The sequence below is a fragment of the Schistocerca gregaria genome, chromosome X, assembly GCF_023897955.1.
Source record: "Schistocerca gregaria isolate iqSchGreg1 chromosome X, iqSchGreg1.2, whole genome shotgun sequence".
Taxonomy (NCBI): domain Eukaryota; kingdom Metazoa; phylum Arthropoda; class Insecta; order Orthoptera; family Acrididae; genus Schistocerca; species Schistocerca gregaria.
Window position 1 is genome coordinate 821,905,526 of NC_064931.1, and position 20,080 is coordinate 821,925,605.

At 42.2% G+C, this 20,080-nt stretch overlaps 2 protein-coding genes across 2 annotated transcripts in view; one reads left to right on the plus strand and one right to left on the minus strand.

The window, feature by feature from the left end:
* Positions 1–335, minus strand: part of LOC126299319 (spermidine synthase) — a 71,809-nt gene extending 71,474 nt beyond the window's left edge. Inside the window, exon 1 of the mRNA XM_049991144.1 lies at positions 19–335. Within this exon, the coding sequence (XP_049847101.1) occupies positions 19–335 (317 nt within the window). The remainder of the gene's footprint in view (positions 1–18) is intronic.
* Positions 336–695: 360 nt separating this feature from the next.
* LOC126299318 (zinc transporter ZIP3-like) overlaps positions 696–20,080 on the plus strand; it is a 45,357-nt gene continuing 25,972 nt past the window's right edge. The window contains exon 1 of the mRNA XM_049991143.1: positions 696–785. The gene's annotated coding sequence lies outside the window, so the exon portion shown is untranslated. The remainder of the gene's footprint in view (positions 786–20,080) is intronic.

The following is a 20,080-nucleotide window of genomic DNA, read 5'->3' on the forward strand; positions in this document are numbered from 1 at the left end:
ACCATTACTAACACTCACGTTTGTAACACAAGGATATCCTGATACTCAGAACGTTCCGAATGTAAAACCTTGTCTACTTCCAACGAAAGGCAAAAGCCTGGCCACAGGGTACACAGCTCACTAAACCAGCCTTCTTTTAGTTGATTCATAATAATTAAATAACGGCCAATGCCTACGTGTCTCACAAATGCAGTATATGCACGACCAACAGCTGAAAATTGACCGCAAAATGACGTTGCTAGCTCTTCAGCACTTACTAAACCACGTGTACCACGAACAGACGCTTCAAGCAGGGCTGCCAAGCGAAACTTTCGAAAGAGTTTCAAAAGTGCCATTTTTCTTAGCTGAGAGCAAGTTAGGAAGAATAATGATTAAATAGTAGATGGTACACTGCAGTTCCTATGTTATTAAGCTTTGTTGTCAAAACTATTGGTTATAGCGAAGCACTGCTTGCATATAACCTTGAATTTGACGTTTATGATGCGTCAAATGACCTCAAGTTTCCACACTCAAAACAGTGTTTCATTCATTTGTTCTTATCGTTCATTCACATTTGTTTTTGTACGTAGAGAACGGAGACAAGTTCTGGACCTGTGTTTCGTTGGAAGCGCAGTGGCGAAGTCGTAAACGTAATGTGAAACGTGTTGTTTGTGCGTAATTTTGTTTCACTTGTTTAGAGGAAGACTGATCAGTCTTAAGTTTTTCACCTGACTGGAATGTGTCGTCAGTTTTCTTCAATATTTCGCAACTCTGGTGTAAAGTTGCAGTTTCATAATGGGAACGAGGTAAACCAAAAAACAGTGTTGGGAGGGAAAAATTTCATAGATTTTAAGCATCTTGCGCAAAAGGATTGAACGTAAAAGAACGGGTACAATACTAGCCTATTCAGTGAGAGCTGTCTACAGCGTGCCACTAACATTTTGTACAGTTTACAGACTGTATTACCGGCAGCTTCACCAAGGCCTATATTTGTTCATGCAGGGTCTCCAGTATGTATTACCGGCAGCTTCACCAAGGCCTATATTTGTTCATGCAGGGTCTCCAGTATTGCTACAATAGCATTCGAATTTGACAAAAAATTGAAATCTCTGGATGCGTACATTACAAGTTACGTGAAATTGAATTAGGCTACAACCACTTGTACTTAATGCTGTATGAAATACAGGACTGAATAAATGCCACAGAAAAATTATTTTGTGGAACATACAAACGCGTTATAAACCAGACGAATATATAAACTTGCAAAAATAACAATTGCTGTAAACTAAGTTGAGTTACGCAATATTTCCGTCTTAGGAACAAGATAATGCTGGCTATATACGATAATAAATGAATCTCATTTCATAGCAATTACAAGGAGTAACATGTATTGGGCTGGTGTATCCACTGGTATTAAGTAGATCATCAAAAGACAAATCTGTTCATGTCGTAGCAGGAGAGGCATTTAATATGTCTTGAAGTAATGAGATAAAATAGTAATAAATAACAAGTTATGATGTTAAAAATCTTGGTTTAACCACCATGGTTTTCCTCTCTGTGGCCAACTTGGGCAAAGCTGCTGGCAATAACATTTAAAGTGTTGTGTAAATAAGTGATTTGCCTTTAGTGTTAGTATTGTTGGCATGAGAGGGCAAAATTATAAAGCACACGAAACAGTTTTACGCATCATTGTGCTGATAATAATCTGAAGCAATTAATGTGGCATGAATTGAATTGTTATGCCACATGTATTGTAGTTGTGCTATGTGTAAAGTTTACTCAAATTGTGCAGCAGTTGATTTAAATTTTAAGTGATATGGATTTCCAGACATAAGAAATACATGGATAACTTAAAAATAAGAAATACAAAACTAACTTAGTGTCTCTGAGGGTAATGTCACACAAAACAGTTCAGAAATTCTTTGAGCAGATTACACAATTTTCTTTTTTGGTAATGTTCTGTGTGTGTAAGTAATGCTAAATTACAATTTGATTTAAATTCTTAAACTGTTGTGCCCTCTTTTGACTGGGTAAGCTGGATCCTGACTCAGGGGAAAAAAGGCCATACTATATCAATTAGGTATGTGTCTTAACTATTCAAAAAGTAAGCTTAATTCATGAAATATACATTCTGATAACACAGCAATGCAGTTATCATTTAGAGCATGTGGCACTTGAAAGTCCATTATTTTGATTGGAAACCTACACCATTTGCTTTGGTTTTAGTTGTGAACTGTGCTATAGTGTGAAAACCCAACCACCTCTCCCCACAACATGTTCACACACACATGTAGTGAAGCCCAAGGTCTAAGTTAATTTGAAAGTTAGTAATTTGGTTGAGAGCTGGTGAAACCAGCAAATAAGAATTCCAGGTGAGAGATTGCCCTGTAGCATAGCATACTTTCTGCATTTGCATCATATTTATCACACTCTCACATCATATAAACTAGAATTGCAAGGTGAATTTAGAAAAGTCTTTGGTGAGTATTGTGATGCATATTGTACACTTACATTGTACATACACTACAAAAACTGCAAGGTGGCCTACAATGTAACTTTTCCTGTGAACTGCATATAGGCCTGTTGCAGATAGTAACCAGTGATGGTAAAAATTATCAGACTGAAAACACAGCTGCATGTTAGATCCAGGAAGTAATATTTTTTCTGAATGCATGGGACATGACTAGCAAACATCATTAAGATTTATAGGGGGACCAAAATACTGATTGAATTGGCAATTTGTGGATGGCACGTGTGTGAGAGTGAGAGAATGTTGTCAGGAACATGGAGCAGACAATTATCACAAGTGATGAGGAGTTGGTGAGATGTTTCGTGTTGTGACCAAGGAGAAAAGAGTTAAAAGATGATATTTGCATTTAGTTATTTTTCCACAATTTGAGAAACTATTCTGCTTGAAAGTATAGGCCTATTGGGAACATGTCGCAAATTTCTATGCTGAAAGTGTAATAACAAAATTTCCATAAGCCCTCAACTATATGTACAACTGTATAAGAAGTTATAGTGGAAAGTACGTACTTGCATGTCTAATAAATACTGTTACCATTTTTATTTGTGTTTGGCTTTTATTTTTTAAGTTGTTGCTCTCAGTATGACCCATACAGTACTAAATAAAAATGTTGGTTTGTTTCTTGTTAAAAATAAAATTATTTTCAAAGCAAAATTTTACATGTGCATTTGGTAGAGAAGTCCCAAATAAATTAGCATAGTGCAATATTTGTGCTATTGATATGTATCAGTAGAGACAGTAAAACATGAAATATTACCAGTCATCTAGTAGCGACTGAGCAGAGCTGCTGCATGGTGGTAGTAGTTAGTGCTTTACCAAGCTGGCGCTGTCCCTGCTAGAGTACTGGTTATTCTTCATATTCTACTGTCACTTTACATATCGCTTAAAATGAATATTGTACTAGAATAATTTGGACTGGATCTCTCAGATGTATACATAAAATTTTACTTTAAAAATAATAATGTTTGTAACTGGAAACAGATGCTTTCGGTTGACAATAGGCTGCATGAAAGATGTGATTAGTAACCATGTGGGCTTACTCCAACTTCATATTGGAAAACCAGACTTGCATACGTTTGTCAAAACATCAGGAAAAAGTGCACCCGACAAATCTTAGCTTTCTTCTGCAATATTAGTATGTCATGCCCACGACCACCTTCCTTCATAAAATAATATCATTTGATTGTACGCTTTGGAGAAACGGAAAATAGCATGTTCTGACACATATTTCATGTACATGATTCGTAAGTTGCATTAACAAATAAAGTACTGTAGAAAACTTATCACTACAGTAATATATTTTACATGTTGACACGAAGATGATTTACCCAGTTCTTGCACATTGATGGTGATGGTGATAGGATATTAGCAATGGCGTTACTGCACTGTGTAGTCCTATCTATCTACTGTATCCTCCTCCAACTTGACCAGTAATTAGTCTTCACTTGTACTTAGTCACCTATGGCCTTGGCATCAATATAAATGCTATGTTATCTCACTGATGAAGTTAGCAGTGATCAGAAATTAGTAAATACTGCTCAGTGTCATCTAGTTTCTATAGATGCAGCTGCTCCCATTAGCCATCTCGCAAGAGTCTTCTAAGAGTACATGTATAGTCCTGTTGTTGCCATGATAAATTGTAAATGTTTCAAGTTATTAAAACAAGTTTTCGGCAGGTGGTTGTACACAAAGGAGCAATTACTTTATTGTAAAGATATTTCAATAACCATTTTCATTTCTGTTGCAGGATAATATATTTTTCTTAAAAGTATTCCTCAGCTCTTTAAAACAAGAATACAGTGGGCCATGCCTGTTAATGCTCACAATGAGATTTGTCACAAAAATACCTAATGATTGTTCTCAGTGTAGTGGAGCACAGTGGTGGTAGGTGTTTCATCTCCATTGTCATGTAAACACCACATAAGGAAACTGGCTGTTGTTGTGGTGCCTTCATTGGTAATATTTATTTGGTATTTTATCAAGGGGGCCTAGAATGGAAAAAAATAACATTTTTGCGTTTTTAACTCGTTACAAAATTTGCAATTTTCTGAATATATATATATGTGTGTGTGTGTGTGTGTGTGTGTGTGTGTGTGTGTGTGTGTGTGTGTGTGATCACTTATAAACTCACATGGAAAGTATTTTATTTGATTTTTTAAAATATAATCTACACCGGTTGAAAAGAAAATGTTGTTATTTTTATGTGCATTACTTTAAGGTCTAATAAAATTGGTATTTTTTTTATATAGAAGGCTGTGGATTTCTGTGTTAAAGTTTATATCCAGAGGAAGATGGGCACCAGGTTGAGGAAGTTGAAACAAAGTTTGAGAGACAAGAAGCTTTCTGATGGTAAAACCATAAGAGGCAGGCTGACAGAGAAGATGATTAATGAACTACAGCAGTATTATGGGATGACCATTAGAAATAATACTAAGGATTTGTTGAAAATGAAGCAGGCAGAATGGCCTACCTTCTTCCACAGACTGTCATCTGATGAAAAACCAGTACACCACCTTTGCCTTCCTGGACATGATTAATGGTGCAATTACCGCAATGCCCAGTACTCAAACAGATCATACACCCATAAACATTCCATCCCAGCAGCAGATATCATGAAACCTATTTACAGAGATCTGGCAAATCCTGAATTACTGAAGAAGTGTTTGCATGATCAGCATCAAAATCCCAATGAGTTGTTCAATAATCTTACATGGTCTCGCTTACCAAAAAATGTTTTTTTGGAATGAAGAAACTAAAGTAAGCAGGGGGTGGGGGGTCAGTGATGCTGTTATTACTTTTAATTATGACAACATTGATAAGGTGAAAACGCTGCATCAGAGAACTTGAGCGGATGGACAAGGTTTGGATTGATAAAGCAGAGTATGCTGTCCAGAAAGATGAAAAAACGTGGAAAAAGGTCAAGAGGATGATATACAGTATGGTGCAGGGTGCTTCTGAGTGACTAAAAATAGACAATTAAGCATGTATTAAGTGAGTCACAGTCTTTTGAAACTTTAGAACCAGTTCTTGAAAATTTACATTTTCTGTTGCATTTTCCCCTAAATCTCGGAAACCAGGGAGTAATTACATACACATCCAAAGTCAACTGAACTAAAAGGACAACATAATGTCATGTATAATTAAAATTATTTAGGATAACATACAAAAAAAGTACACAAAATTTTAACCGTGTAATTAAAAAATTGTATTTCCGAAAGCACTGGCTGAACTGCAATTATTGTAGATCAATAGACTCGGAACATACAGTTTAATGTCTTGTATAAGTTTCATGTCGATGGCTACAGTGGTTCCAAGACCCCTTTTTAAGATTTCACAGAAAATTAACTAGCTTCCTCTCACTATTCCTGTTGCAAAGAGCTCTGAAACTGTTTGAAATGGAGTAGTAGATAGCATGTTGTACTTGAATGTGGGAAACAGAGGTCCAAATCCCCATCCAATTAGCCAGATTTAGGTTTTGTGTATCTGCCCTAAAACTCTTGAGGCAAATTTCAGGATGGTTTTTTTGAAGAGGACACAGCCAATTTCCCTCCCCAGTCTGAGCTTGTGATGTCTCTCCAATGATCTTATCATCAGCAGGATGCTAAAACCTTTTGTTCTTTCCTTTTGGTTTTTCTAAGAACTCTGAAATTTTTCTACCTGAAAGAATTACATCATCCACTTAATTTTCTTTTTTTTTTTTTTTTTAAAAAAAACCAAAACTTCTGCGTTTCATACTGTTAAGTTTAGTTTTATGCATATGATATGAAACACAATTGCGACTACTCGCTATGATGTGGAATGTGTTAGTATGTTTGCAAATATGATAAATTTTCTTTGTGAAAGCATGGCTACATGCTAGCCATTTACAGGATTTTCCTTTCTGTTAAAAAAAAACTGCAGTCAACAACGAACTTTAATAAATGTAACTCATCCACATATATACTATCTTTTCAGAAAATCATGTATGGCATAGTTGTCAAGCAGAAAGGTTTTCAGTTTATTTTTGATATTTTATCTGTACATTTGTACTGTGCAAGATAACATAGGGTACATAGCTTGCTAGAATCGGTCTACCCTTCCTCTGTCATTTGTGGTTGCTTAAAAGAAGTTGCCACAGACTGTAGCCGTTTAATTGTAACCAGTAACCCTCAGCCTGATTCTGTAAAGAAAAGAATTACCCTGTCTAAAACATACATCAATTTTTATATCATATCTCCTGAATGGTCATACAGTGAAATAATTTCACAGGTAAATTGAATTTTGTGTGTGTGTGTGTACTGTCTGTAAAATGTGTTCTGAATAGAGTTAGTAGTGAAAGAGTCTTCCATACTGCTGAAGTTTTTTGTATGAAGAGCAAAAATGTAGTAATCAGTAAACTTTTCCCTTTCATTATTTTGTGTGGGGGTGCCAGCAAGAAAAAGCTTTGAAAATGTTTTAAGTTGTGTGTGTGTAAAGTTTGTTGGAATAGCAGAGCAATACAGGGTGGTCCGTTGATCGTGACCAGCCCAAATATCTCGCGAAATAAGTGTCAAAAGGAAGAAAAAAAAAAAAAAACTACAAAGAACGAAACTTGTCTAGCTTGAAGGGGGAAACCAGGTGGCACTATGGTTGGGCACTAGATGGTGCTGCCATAGGTCAAACGGATATCAGCTGTGTTTTTTAAAATGGGAATCACAATTTTTCATTACATATTCATGTAGTATGTAAAGAAATATGAATGTTTTAGTTGGACCACTTTTTTCGCTTTGTGATAGATGCGCTGTATTAGCCACAAACATATGGCTCACAATTTTAGATGAACAGTTGGTAACAGGTAGGTTTTTTAAATTAAAATACAGAGCGTAGGTACGTTTGAACATCTTATTTCAGTTGTTCCAATGTGATATGTGTACTTTTGTGAACTTATCATTTCTGAGAATGCACGCTGTTACAGCATGATTACCTGTAAATACCACATTAATGCAATAAATGCTCAAAATGATGTCCGTCAACCCCAATGCATTTGGCAATACGTGTAATGACATTCCTCTCAACAGCGAGTAGTTCGCCTTCAGTAATGTTCGCACATGCATTGACAATGAGCTGACACATGTTGTCAGGCATTGTCGGTGGATCATGATAGCAAATATCCTTCAATTTTCCCCACAGAAACAAATCCGGAAACATCAGATCCGGTGAACATGCGGGCCATGGTGTGGTGCTTCGATGACCAATCCACCTGTCATGAAATATGCTATTCAATACCACTTCAGCCGCATGTGAGCTATGTGCTGGACATCCATCATGTTGGAAGTACATTGTCATTCTGTTATGCAGTCAAACATTTTATAGTAACATCGGTAGAACATTACATAGGAAATTAGCATACATTGCACCATTCAAATTGCCATCGATAAAATGGGGGGCCAATTATCCTTCCTCCCATAATGCCACACCATACGTTAACCCGCCAAGGTCGCTGATGATCCTTTTGTCACAGCCATCATGGATTTTCCATTGCCCGATAGTGCATGTTATGCTAGTTTACGTTACCGAGGTTGGTGAATGACGCTTCGCCACTAAATGGAACGCATTTCAGTATGTGTTGTTTGCAATCATTTCTCAACTCCCTCCACCCTTCCTCATTTTAAGTGACTTCAACCCTTTGTGGGCTGGAACTGCAACCAGTGGCCATGGTAAAGTTATTGAAACTTTGCTTGCAAAGTTCAATCTTTATCTCTTGAATATTGATGTCCCCACACATTTTAGTGTGGCATGTGGATCTTATTCATCCATCGATCTTTCCATTTACAGCCCTGGTCTTCTCCCCTCCGGCCATTGGAGAATCCATGATGACATGTGTAACAGTGATTATTTTCTGATTGTTCTGTCTTTCCCTCAGCATCACTCACTGGTCATCCACCTGGATGGTTTCTCAACAGTGCTGACTAGGATGCCTTTGCTCTGCCATTGCCCTTAGAAACCCCCCCCCCCCCATGTCCCCCCCCCATGTCCCCCCCCCCCCATGTCCCCCCCCCATGTCCCCCCCCCCCCCCCCATGTGAAGGTATTGATGCTGCTGTCCAGAGCACAACCACAACCACTCTATGAGCAGTGGACTTAGTGATCCCGCATTCCTCGTGATCTCCCCATCAAAAGAAAGTACCTTGGTGGACTTCAGAAATTGTGGCAATTGGAAATCACAGATGGGCTCTCCAACACCATAAGAAACATTCACTGATGGATCACTCATTTCCATTAAACAGCTCCGTGCCCATGGCCACCACCTAATAAAACAAAATTAACAAGAATGCTGGAAACAATATGTTACTACCATTGGACTGCGTACTCCTCCTCCACAGCTTTGGGCAAAGGTTTGATGCCTTTGTGTGTCCCTCACAGGTGTACCTCGTGTTTCCCTGAACAGTGGTGTGTACACTCATCTATGGTGACATATTTACAATTTGCTTTTGTTAAATTAGAACACAAATGACATTATGAAAATGATTTATTGAGGTTATGAATACCATTATGAAATCAATTTTATAAGGTTATGAAGTTTGTATAGTTTTGATAAAATATAATCCAGTTTCTAAGAGAATTTTCTGCATTGTTTTGATTACTTGCCTATTTTTATAGTCTAGGCCCGTATTAATTTACTTGGAAATGTATAAAAATCTGCTTTTGTATCATACTTTAATACACATAAATTGAAAAAAATGATTAAACCATTTAGTAGAAATTTAAAGTACAAAAGGATGATGATGGTATCTTTGTTTTGCCATATCACCTCTCACTGTCTGCGTAAGTGGAATGCTGCATGTGTCAGTGACTACCAACACATCGAGAATATATGGCTGAAGGGTAGTCTTGTATGAATGCATGAGCCTCACAGGCTTTTCCCAACGTGGGCACACCACCATCATAACCCTGTCCTTGTAAAAATGATGCATCAAGCCCAAATTTTACCAAGTTTTCAATTATAGATGCAGTTAATCCTTCGCCAGTCACATTAAACACTGGAACAAATTGTAGGAAATCTTCATGAATCTTGAGATCCAGGGAAAAATATTGGACACAAAGAGAGAGTTGTTCTGTTCCATCAAAGTCTGCAGTTTCATTCACAAGACCCACGATACCTTTTGTGGTGTTGATTATTGATGCAACTGATGATCTGATTTTGGATTGGGGCACCAATGTTCTTGTTCCATTTACCAGTTCCTTCCGAACTTGCTTGTAGGTTTTTATCACGTTTTGCATGATATTTTAGAATGACGTAAAAAGTACCCATGCTCTAGTCATCTTGTTTATCAGTTTATCAACTTAATAGATCCAAAGTTCCTGTATCCCCTTAATGGAATCTCTTGACATCCACAAAGTGTCACCGCCTTGATGATAGGGACTGTGTGTTTTCTACTTTTTTCCACCTGCTCCACCAAGCCTTGGTCCAGATAGTGTTTTGTATCTTTTGTCTTGTTCATCACCATGTAAACGAAATTGTCACCATCAATTACAGCAGCCTTACAGTAAGTGTTGCTTGCGTGGACACTGACATATGCGAGCATGCTTCCATTTTAAAAACTTGGAGGTTACCAGGGCTCCAACAAATGTTACAAGCCACACCGAGACAGGTAAAGTGCTGTCCAAAATGTACTTGAAGTTTATTTTCCCGTTTGTCACTGACTGCAGGCTCGAACAAGAGACACTAGTTGACTGAACAATGTTGGTAGAATGTGCATACTGACTAGACTTTAAAGTATATTATTTCAGAATGTATTGTAGTTTAGAACAGTGAAACCATGTCTGCCATCACTAATTGTATCTGTAGTTTTAATTTCTGTTAAAAAACATTCATGTGTCAATTAAAAAAGCCTAACTTTGTGTTGAAAGGCATCATATTTTCAAGTTCAGGAACAAAATGTTGTTCTTATCCTTAGTCCAATTTTAATTTCCCAGTTGGAAGGCTGTTGCCTTCTACATAAAAACTTGGTTGTACCTCACATTTCACATGCATGGCTAACAGGATATTTATGTGCATTACTTTATGTTAATCTTGCTATGTGAAGTTTTACTTTTCATTGAAATCATAAGAAAAATTATTGTCTCTAGATTAACTATGTTTTTCCCTGTATTGTTCACACCGTATTGATTTATGTCATTGCTTGGTTAATGCTAGGTTTCCATACCAATTTTAAGCAAACTCAGAGCAGTTTCAGAATGTTGCACAAAAAAAGTAGGACAGGTGAGTGAAAATCCAGACATGATAGCATTTTCAGTCATACAGATACAGACAAAATAAGACTAACAACATTATTCTGTGCACAAATTAAATGACAACACAAATTTTGCAAATTTTGAACCGATATTGCTAGAGTATTGGTACTTTACCATGACTTTTGAGTGGTATATATTTACCACAGAAGATTACACTATGTGGCACCTGGCTGAAAATGACTTACAGTTCGTGGTGCCCTCCATTGGTAATGCTGAAATTCAATGTGGTGTTGGCCCACCCTTAGCCTTAATGACAGCTTCCACTCTCACAGGCATATGTTCAATCAGGTGCTGGAATGTTTCTTGGGGAATGGCATCCCATTCTTCATGGAGTGCTGCACTGAGGAGAGGTACAGATGTCAGTCGGTGAGGCCTGGCACAAAGTCGGCATTTCAAAACATCCCAGAGGTGTACTATAGGATTCAGGTCAGGACTCTGTGCAGGCCAATCCATTACAGGGACGTTATTGTTGTGTAACAACAACACCACAGGCCGTGCATTATGAACAGGTGCTTGATTGTGTTGGAAGATGCAGTCACCATCCCTGAAATGCTCTTCAACAGTGGGAAGCATTAAAATATCAATGTAGGCCTGTGGTGTGATAGTGCCACACAAAACAAGGGGTACAAGCCCCCTCTGTGAAAACCATGGCCACACCATAATACCACCCCCTCCGAATTTTACCGTTGGCACTACACATGCTGGAAGATGCCATTCATCGGGCATTTGCCATACCCACACCCTTCCATCGGATCGCCACATGTGTACTGTGATTCGTCACTTCACACAACACTTTTCTACTGTTCAGTCATCCCATGTTCACACTCCTTACACCAACCGAGATGTTGTTTGGCATGTACAGGCATGATGTGTGGCTTATGAGCAGCCGCTCAACCATGAAATCCAAGTTTTCTCACCTCTCGCCTAACTGTCATAGTACTTATAGTGAATCCTGATGGAGTTTGGAATTCCTGTGTGATGGTCTGGATAGATATCTGCCTATTAAACATTATGTTCTTCTTCAAATGTCAGCAGTCTGTCAGTCAAAAGACGAGTTCGACTTGTACGCTTTTGTGCTGTACGTGTCCCTTCACATTTCCACTTCATTATCACATCAGAAACAGTGAACCTAGGGACGTGTAGGTGTGTGGAAATCTCGCATACAGATGTATGACACAAGTGACATGCAATCCTCTGACCACGTACAAAGTTCGTGAGTTCCACGGATTGCTCCATTCTACTCTCTTATAATGTCTAATGACTATTGAGGTTGCTGATATGGAGTACCTGGCAGTAGGTGTTAGGACAATGCACCTAATATGAAAAACATATGTTTTTGCGGGTGTCCGGATACTTTTGATCACATAGTGTATTTTCATTACTTATCAAATGGTAGAAATCCACACCTAAAAGACTGTCAGAAATACTATTTCTTATTGTGGTTGCTCTCATTGTTTTTAACTACTTCCTCTACTGTCCACAAAGTATTAATTAATGAAAACACTCTCTTCTTGTGCATAAAAAAAATTGGAATTGCTGGAGAGAGTACAAACATACAACTGACATTCCTGAGACACACGTTCACTGTGAAAATAAGTACAAAATTCGTACCTTCTCCATGCACATTAATATCAGACTTAACTTCTCATGACACTTCCTGAGAAACTGATTCTGTTAACATCTCATGATTGGGGGTTCACACTCTTGTAATACTTTTTAAAGGACATCATAGTCACCATTGACTGTAGAAATTATTTATTTTCACTATTGTAATTTCAGCCTTCAGGCTATTATCAGGTGTATGTTGGGAAAAAAGAAGGGAAAAAAAACAACTGTGCTTTAGCACATTTCAAACTGAAAATTACACATCATCCTCATATCTGACCTTTTTATCAATGTCAACATTTTTAACATAAATTTGAATAAACCTTTTTTTTGTCCACAAGCTTGTTTGAATTTATGTTAAAGATGATAACGTTGTTGAAAGGCTCAGATATGACGTGTACATATCGGAGGAGTTTTGAAGTCTCACAGTATACAACTTGACTATAGTCTCAAGGCCTAAATTGCAGTAGTGAAAACAGATAATTTCTACAATGGGCTATCACATTTTTCTGAATTGTACTTTGTCCAACAGCACATTAATTTCACTTAAGAAAAACATGTGTTCAGAGAAACCGCAACTCTGAATTTATGTTTTGTGAAATGAAAACTGGAAACGGCTGTACATAAGATCTTTTATTTGGTTCCAAATAAATGATCATACATACAGCTGTCTGCAGTTCTGTTAGTGATTTCCATTCCACAAGATGTTCATTTATGACTTCAAATATGTTTGCATTCACTTTTACCGTAAGGAGGGTACTCCTGGAGAAGATAGCTGCCTGGCTTGAAAGGAACTGAAGGATAACGAGGGGATAGAATCTTAGAAAAAATATTCAGGATGAGTAAAAATATCAGTGACTCATTTAGGAACTTGTACGAGAGCTAATCACCTGCTTATGCCTGTGGCTTACAAGTTCCTTGTAATTTGACTGAATCCACAAAATAATTTTTGTTTCTGTACATGCAGCATAAACATGGAAATGTTGTTAGATTTTTCCCAGTTATCAGCTACATATAAATAGGTGTGATATATGACACGTTCTGCACCATTGGAGATCTTTTCTCTTTGGATCTGTGGAACAAAACATGTATGTAATGTAATCTCACTACACAGTCTGCAGTTGTCTGGACAGTGTTCTGCACAATATAACCATTCATTACATGCTATTTATACCTTTCCTTTTCTTCCATGCATATTTAATAATGTATTTCTTTTGTCAATTAAAACTACTGCTTTTTTGATACAAGTTTTGCAAGACATTTAAGATAGAAAATGATATACAATTATCCAGATGGGAAAAACCTAAAAAAATAAAGGAAACAGTTTGAAACTGATGTGACTAGAATAATCAGCCCTTGATGAAATCCATTTTACTGCTTTAAAATCCTTGATTAGGTGATCCATGGAAAATAGCCTAGGTACATTAATGATAACTGTTGTTACATACATTTGAGAGCCTGAGATATTCTTTGCCAATCTAAATCTCTGGTTGTGAATCAAATTGTATCATGGAAATGTAGCTTGTTAAATTTCTGGTTGTTTTCATGAAGTATGTAAAGTTTTTCAACAATAAATCATAATCTTACCCTCCAGGAAAGCTATTCTGCTCAGATTCTATGTGGAACCTAGAGCTGATTAAAAACTGAAGTAGAAAGCTCAGAAATATTTAACAAGACATGGAACACTTATCAAAAGTCAGGTTAGACATCATTTGAGGAGGGTTTGTTGCAGTTGACAAAAATATTTCTATCGAGGTCAAAATTTAGTATTTGTTGTGAAATTATCTGGACATGAGTAGTCAACCTAGATGAACTCAAATTTGTCCTCGAATGTTTTACGAGCCCCACAATTCCTCTGTAACAGCTGTAGGATCATCCAGAGAAAGTATTTGCTCAAAAGCATGGAAGTAACATGATCATGCAATATTAATTGGAGGCAACTGTAATCTACTGACCATAGACGGGAAGTCTATGGATTCATTGCAGGTGGTATGGACTGACAGCCTTGCAAAGAAGTTCTGAAAGCTTTCTTCACAAATTGCCTTGATCAACTGGTGTAACAAACCATATGCAATGGAAATATTGTAGACCTCGTAACTACTAACAGGCTTAACATTGTCACTAATTCTGTGTAGAGGTGGTGAGATTAGTAGTTGCTATGCTATCATAACAATGATGGTTACTAAAGTTAATGATCAATTCAGAAAGCTAGGAGAGATTCCATGCTGGAAATAAGCAGTTGTTAGCATCCTGTTTTTACAGTTATAGGTATCATTTAGTTCCAGTACAATGGACATAGACGAATTGTGAGAAAAGTTGAAACTAATTTTAAATAACACTCTGGAGGAGTAGGTACTTAGTAAGTGGATTAAGTGTGGAAAAGATTCACGGGTAGTTTAAAATAAAATTTAGAAAATCTGATAAAATGAAGGTTGTTGGAGAACTGCTCCTACTCACAAATCAGTACAGATTTAGAAAAAAAAGCATCATTTATGTGAAACTCGGGTTGCACTTTTCTTACATGATATCCTTTAAACCGTAGATGAAGTGCAACAGCAGATTCCATGTTCTTGGCTTTCCAGAAAGCCCCCCCTGTGGGTTCGGGGGTAAGAATAGGCCCACGGTATTCCTGCCTGTCGTAAGAGGCGACTAAAAGGAGTCTCAAACGTTTTGGCCTTGTGAGATGGTCCCCTAACGGGTTTGACCTCCATCCTTCTAAATTTTCCGAAGAGCGAGCCGATTGGGAAAGGGCGCCTTACAAGGAGCGATGTGTCCATCATGCATTACCATCTCTAGCCAGGTTTGTCGTCATCGCTTAGCAGTCCCACTCACCTACCATCTCTTGGGCGTGGATTTGTTCTTGGGTGCAGTTTATTGCAGTCTGCTATGCTGTGTCGCTTTATACGCCAATGACGATATTGGACTACATCACCTGAAATCCAGCACGGTAGCCAGTCCGTTGTGGTGGGGCCGCCATGTACTCTGTTGGTTGTAGCCCACTGACAACACAGGGATCGCTCTGCTGATGCCAGCGCCGTTAACTCCCCACGTATGCCAAGGAGTAGATGCCTATCTCCTTGGGGCATTGGGACTCCCGGCAATGGCCATCCTGCCAGGTGGTCGTTGCTGAGGCTGGGTGGCGCCCGTGGGGAGGGCCCTTGGTCGGAGTAGGTGGCATCAGGGCGGATGACCCGCAATGAAGCGTGGTACATCATCTCTTGCTGGCGGCCAGCCGCCAGCAGTCTCTAAGCGTTCCAGGGCTTAATACAACGCAACTACATATGACCCCAAATCGTTCCCCTCCCTGGCTACACCATGGGAGGAACGAAAGACTAAGGATGCCAGTGAACCATACTCGCCCCGCTACCTGGTGTGTACGAGAGCTGATGGTGAATCCTTTACATCCATGAAGCCTAAGTTCTTCATCGAGCACTTAGGACAGGTTCAGGGAGGTGGAGGGCTTGTCCAAAATGCGCTCGGGCTCGGTTTTGATCAAATCGGCGTCCTCCGCCCAGTCCCGCCGGTTACTCGATTGTAACAAGCTGGGGGATGTTCCGGTTACAATCACGCCCCATAAGAGTCTTAATATGGTCCAGGGCATAATATTCCATTGGGACCTTCTATTGCAGTCCGATGACGAGCTTCGCGCCAATTTAGAGCGGCGAGGTGTTCACTTCGTCCGGCGCGTACATCGTGGTCCAAGGGATAAGCAGGTTGCCACCGGTGCCTTCATCTTGGCCTTCGAGGGTGATACTTTACCTGAGAAGGTCAAGGTGATGGTCTATCGTTGTGACGTCAAGCCATATATCCCTCCCCCGATGCAGTGCTTTAAGTGCTGGAAGTTCGGGCATATGTCTTCCCGCTGTACTTCCAGCCTCACATGTCGAGATTGTGGACGCCCATCGCATCCCAATACTCCATGTGCTCCGCCTCCCATCTGTGTAAACTGCGGAGAGCACCACTCGCCTTGCTCGCCGGACTGCAGGATCTTCCAGAAAGAGCGCAAAATCATGGAGTATAAGACCCTGGACCGCCTGACATACACAGAGGCCAGGCAGAAGTTCGAACGCCTCCATCCTGTTCGAATGGCTGCCTCTTAGGCCGCGGCTACTACTGTTATGGCCCCATTAGCTCTCCCTCAGACTGCCACCTCTCAGAGCCGGAATGCTACACCTGCCCCCTTGATGGTGGGGGGCACTTCACTCCCTGCTGCTCCTGCACTACCTGCCTCAGGAGCAGCAACCCCCCAACCATCGGGGACATCAGTCCCCACTTCTAAGCTGGGGAAGCCTCAAACTTCCCCGGCTCGAATAGCACGGAAAGGGTCCCTTGGGTCCCTTCCTTCCCAGGTTTCTGCCTCTGGGAAGGGTGACGTCAGCCAATGGAAGAAAAGCAGACCAGCGGCTGGTCGCAGGGCTTCCCGCTCCTCCTCCGTCCCGGAGACTGACTCGCTGGAGCCCTCCCAGCCAATGAAACCCAAGGACCAGAGAGACAAGACGAAGAAGAAGACCTCTAAGGCCAAGGACCACGCGGTGGCATCCACCCCACTGCTCCCTACAGGCTCTGCGTCCGAGGATAAGGTGGAGATCCGGGCGTCCGCTGAGGACCTGGATCTCGCCGGACCCTCAGACGCCATGGAAGCAGATTGTACTGGTCCTCCATCGGTGGCAGCAGGTGACCCAGTGGCGTGATCTGCCTCCTCGGCCCCTTCACGCCTTTTTCGGACATGGACAAAGCGATACTCCAGTGGAACTGCAGCGCTTTTTTCCACCACCTTGCTGAGCTTCGCCAACTCATCAGCAGTCACCCTTTCCTCTGCATTGCCCTACAGGAAACTTGGTTTCCGGCAATGCGGACCCCTGCCCTACGTGGGTATCGGGGTTATTACAAGAACCGGGCAGCTTATGAGAGGGTATCTGGTGGAGTCTGCGTCTACATCCTTAACTCTGTCTACAGCGAATGTGTACCTCTTCACACACCTTTAGAGGCTGTCGCTATAAGGATGTGGACGCCTCAGCCTATTACTGTCTGCAGTTTGTATCTTCCGCCAGATGGTGATGTCTCGCGTCATGTGTTGGCTGCAGTGATAGCACAACTGCCTCCTCCTTTTGTGTTACTGGGCGACTTTAACGCCCATAACCCCCTGTGGGGTAGCGCCGCGATTACTGGCCGGGGTAGAGATGTCGAGACTCTTCTCTTGCAGCTTGACCTCTGCCTCTTAAACACGGGAGAGCCGACACATTTCAGCGTAGTCCATGGCACATTTTCGGCCATCGACCTTTCTATCTGCAGCCCCGGACTTTCACCATCCATCCACTGGAGTGTCCATGACGACTTATGTGGTAGTGACCATTTCCCCATCTTTCTGTAACTACCACAGCGTCCCTCTTCTGAACGCCCCTCCAGATGGGCTCTGAATAAGGCTGATTGGGGCTTGTTCTCCTCTCTCGCCACTATCGCACCTCCTTCACCTGACACCATTGATGCGGTGGTTCAGTCGGTCACCACCGGCATCGTTTCTGCGGCGGCATCTGCGATTCCCTGTTCATCCGGGTCCCCTCGGCGGAGGACTGTGCCTTGGTGGGCGCCCGAGATCGCAGAGGCGATTAGAGATCGCCGGCGGGCTCTTCAACGACATAAGCGGCACCCGTCCTTGGAGAACCTCATCGTTTTTAAACAGCTCCGTGCCCATGCCCGACGCCTTATTCGCCAACGGAAGCAGGAGTGCTGGGAACGGTATGTTTCCACCATTGGCGTCCGTACCTCTGCATCGCAGGTTTGGGCTAAGATTAGGCGACTCCATGGCTATCGGCCGCCTGTCTCTGTCCCTGGGCTTTCGCTGAATGGAGTGGTGTGTAATGACTCCGACACGATTGCGGACCGGTTAGCAGCGCATTTTGCTCAGTGTTCCGCATCTACGAATTACCCACTGGCCTTCCGCTCCCGGAAAGAGCGGTTGGAAAGTTGGAGGCTTTCCTTTCACACGCGCCACGCGGAGTCGTACAATGCTCCTTTCAGCGACTGGGAATTCCAGAGTGCACTATCTGCTTGCCCTGATACGGCTCCTGGGCCAGACCGCATCCACAGCCAGATGCTGAAACACCTCTCTGTGAATTGCCAGCGACGCCTCCTAGGTGTTTTCAACCGCATCTGGGTTGAGGGTGTGTTCCCGTCTCAATGGCGAGAAAGCATCGTCCTCCCCGGGTTGAAACCTGGCAAGAACCCGCTGGAGGTGGACAGCTACCGCCCCATAAGCCTCACCAACGTTCTTTGCAAGTTGCTAGAACGTATGGTGAGCCGGAGGTTGAGTTGGCTCCTCGAGTCTCGAGGCCTTCTGGCTCCGTCTCAGGGTGGGTTCCATAAAGGCCGCTCTGCCGTCGATAATCTGGTCTCCCTAGAGTCTGCCGTCCGTACAGCCTTTGCACGCCGCCAACATCTGGTTGCCGTCTTCTTCGACATGCGGAAGGCGTACGATACGACTTGGCAATATCACATCCTGGCCACACTTCATGGGTGGGGTCTTAGGGGCCCGCTCCCGATTTTTATTCAGAATTTTCTGTCGTCTCGTTCCTTCCGCGTGCAAGTTGCTGCGTCCCATAGTTCCTCCCGGGTCCAGGAGAACGGGGTCCCACAGGGGTCTGTCCTCAGTGTCTCCCTGTTTTTAATTGCGATCAATGGGCTCGCTGAGGCGGTGGGATCGTCCGTCGCAGCTTCGTTGTATGCAGACGACTTCTGCCTCTACTACAGCTCCGCTGGCATTGCAGTTGCTGAGCGCCAGCTGCAGGGCGCTATCCGCAAGGCGCAGTCGTGGGCTGTAGCGCACGGCTTCCAGTTTTCTGCCGCTAAGACCTGAGTTATGCATTTCTGCCGGCGTCGCACGGTTCACCCTGAACCACGCCTTTACCTTGACGGTGAACCTCTTGCTGTGGTAGAGACGCATCGGTTCTTGGGACTGGTATTTGATGCCCGGTTGACTTGGCTGCCTCATATTAGGCAGCTTAAACAAACATGCTGGCGGCATTTAAACGCTCTCCGTTGCCTTAGCCACACCGGATGGGGTGCCGATCGGTCCACCCTTCTCCGGCTGTATCAAGCGCTGATCCAGTCCCGCCTTGATTATGGGTGTGTGGCTTATGGTTCGGCAGCGCCATCAGCGTTGCAATTGCTGGATCCCATCCATCACTGCGGGATCCGACTCGCCACAGGAGCATTTCGGACAAGCCCTGTTGACAGCTTACTTGTGGAGGCTGGTGTTCCTCCATTGCGGATCTGGCGCGACCGACTTCTGGCCGCTTATGCTGCCCACGTTTGTAGCTTGCCAGGGCATTCCAACTACCGTCTCCTGTTCCCGCACTCGATCGTCCATCTTCCAGACAGGCGGCCCCGGTCAGGGTGTCCGATCGCGGTTCGCATCCGGGCTCTACTGTGTGGGATTGAGTTTTTTCCTCTCCCGCCTGTTTTCCGGGCCAATCTCCGTCTGCCCCCTTGATGTGTGCGTCGACCATGCATTCGGCTGGATTTGGCACAGGGTCCGAAAGACTCGGTCCCTCCTCCGGCCCTCCGCCGCCGCTTTGTTTCTCTCCTTGCCGAGTTTCCCGGATCTGCTGTGGCCTATACCGACGGTTCGATGGTCTCTGGTCGCACTGGTTACGCTCTTACTCTAGAGGATCATTGTGAGCAACGGTCGCTGGCACCCGGGAACAGTGTATACACTGCC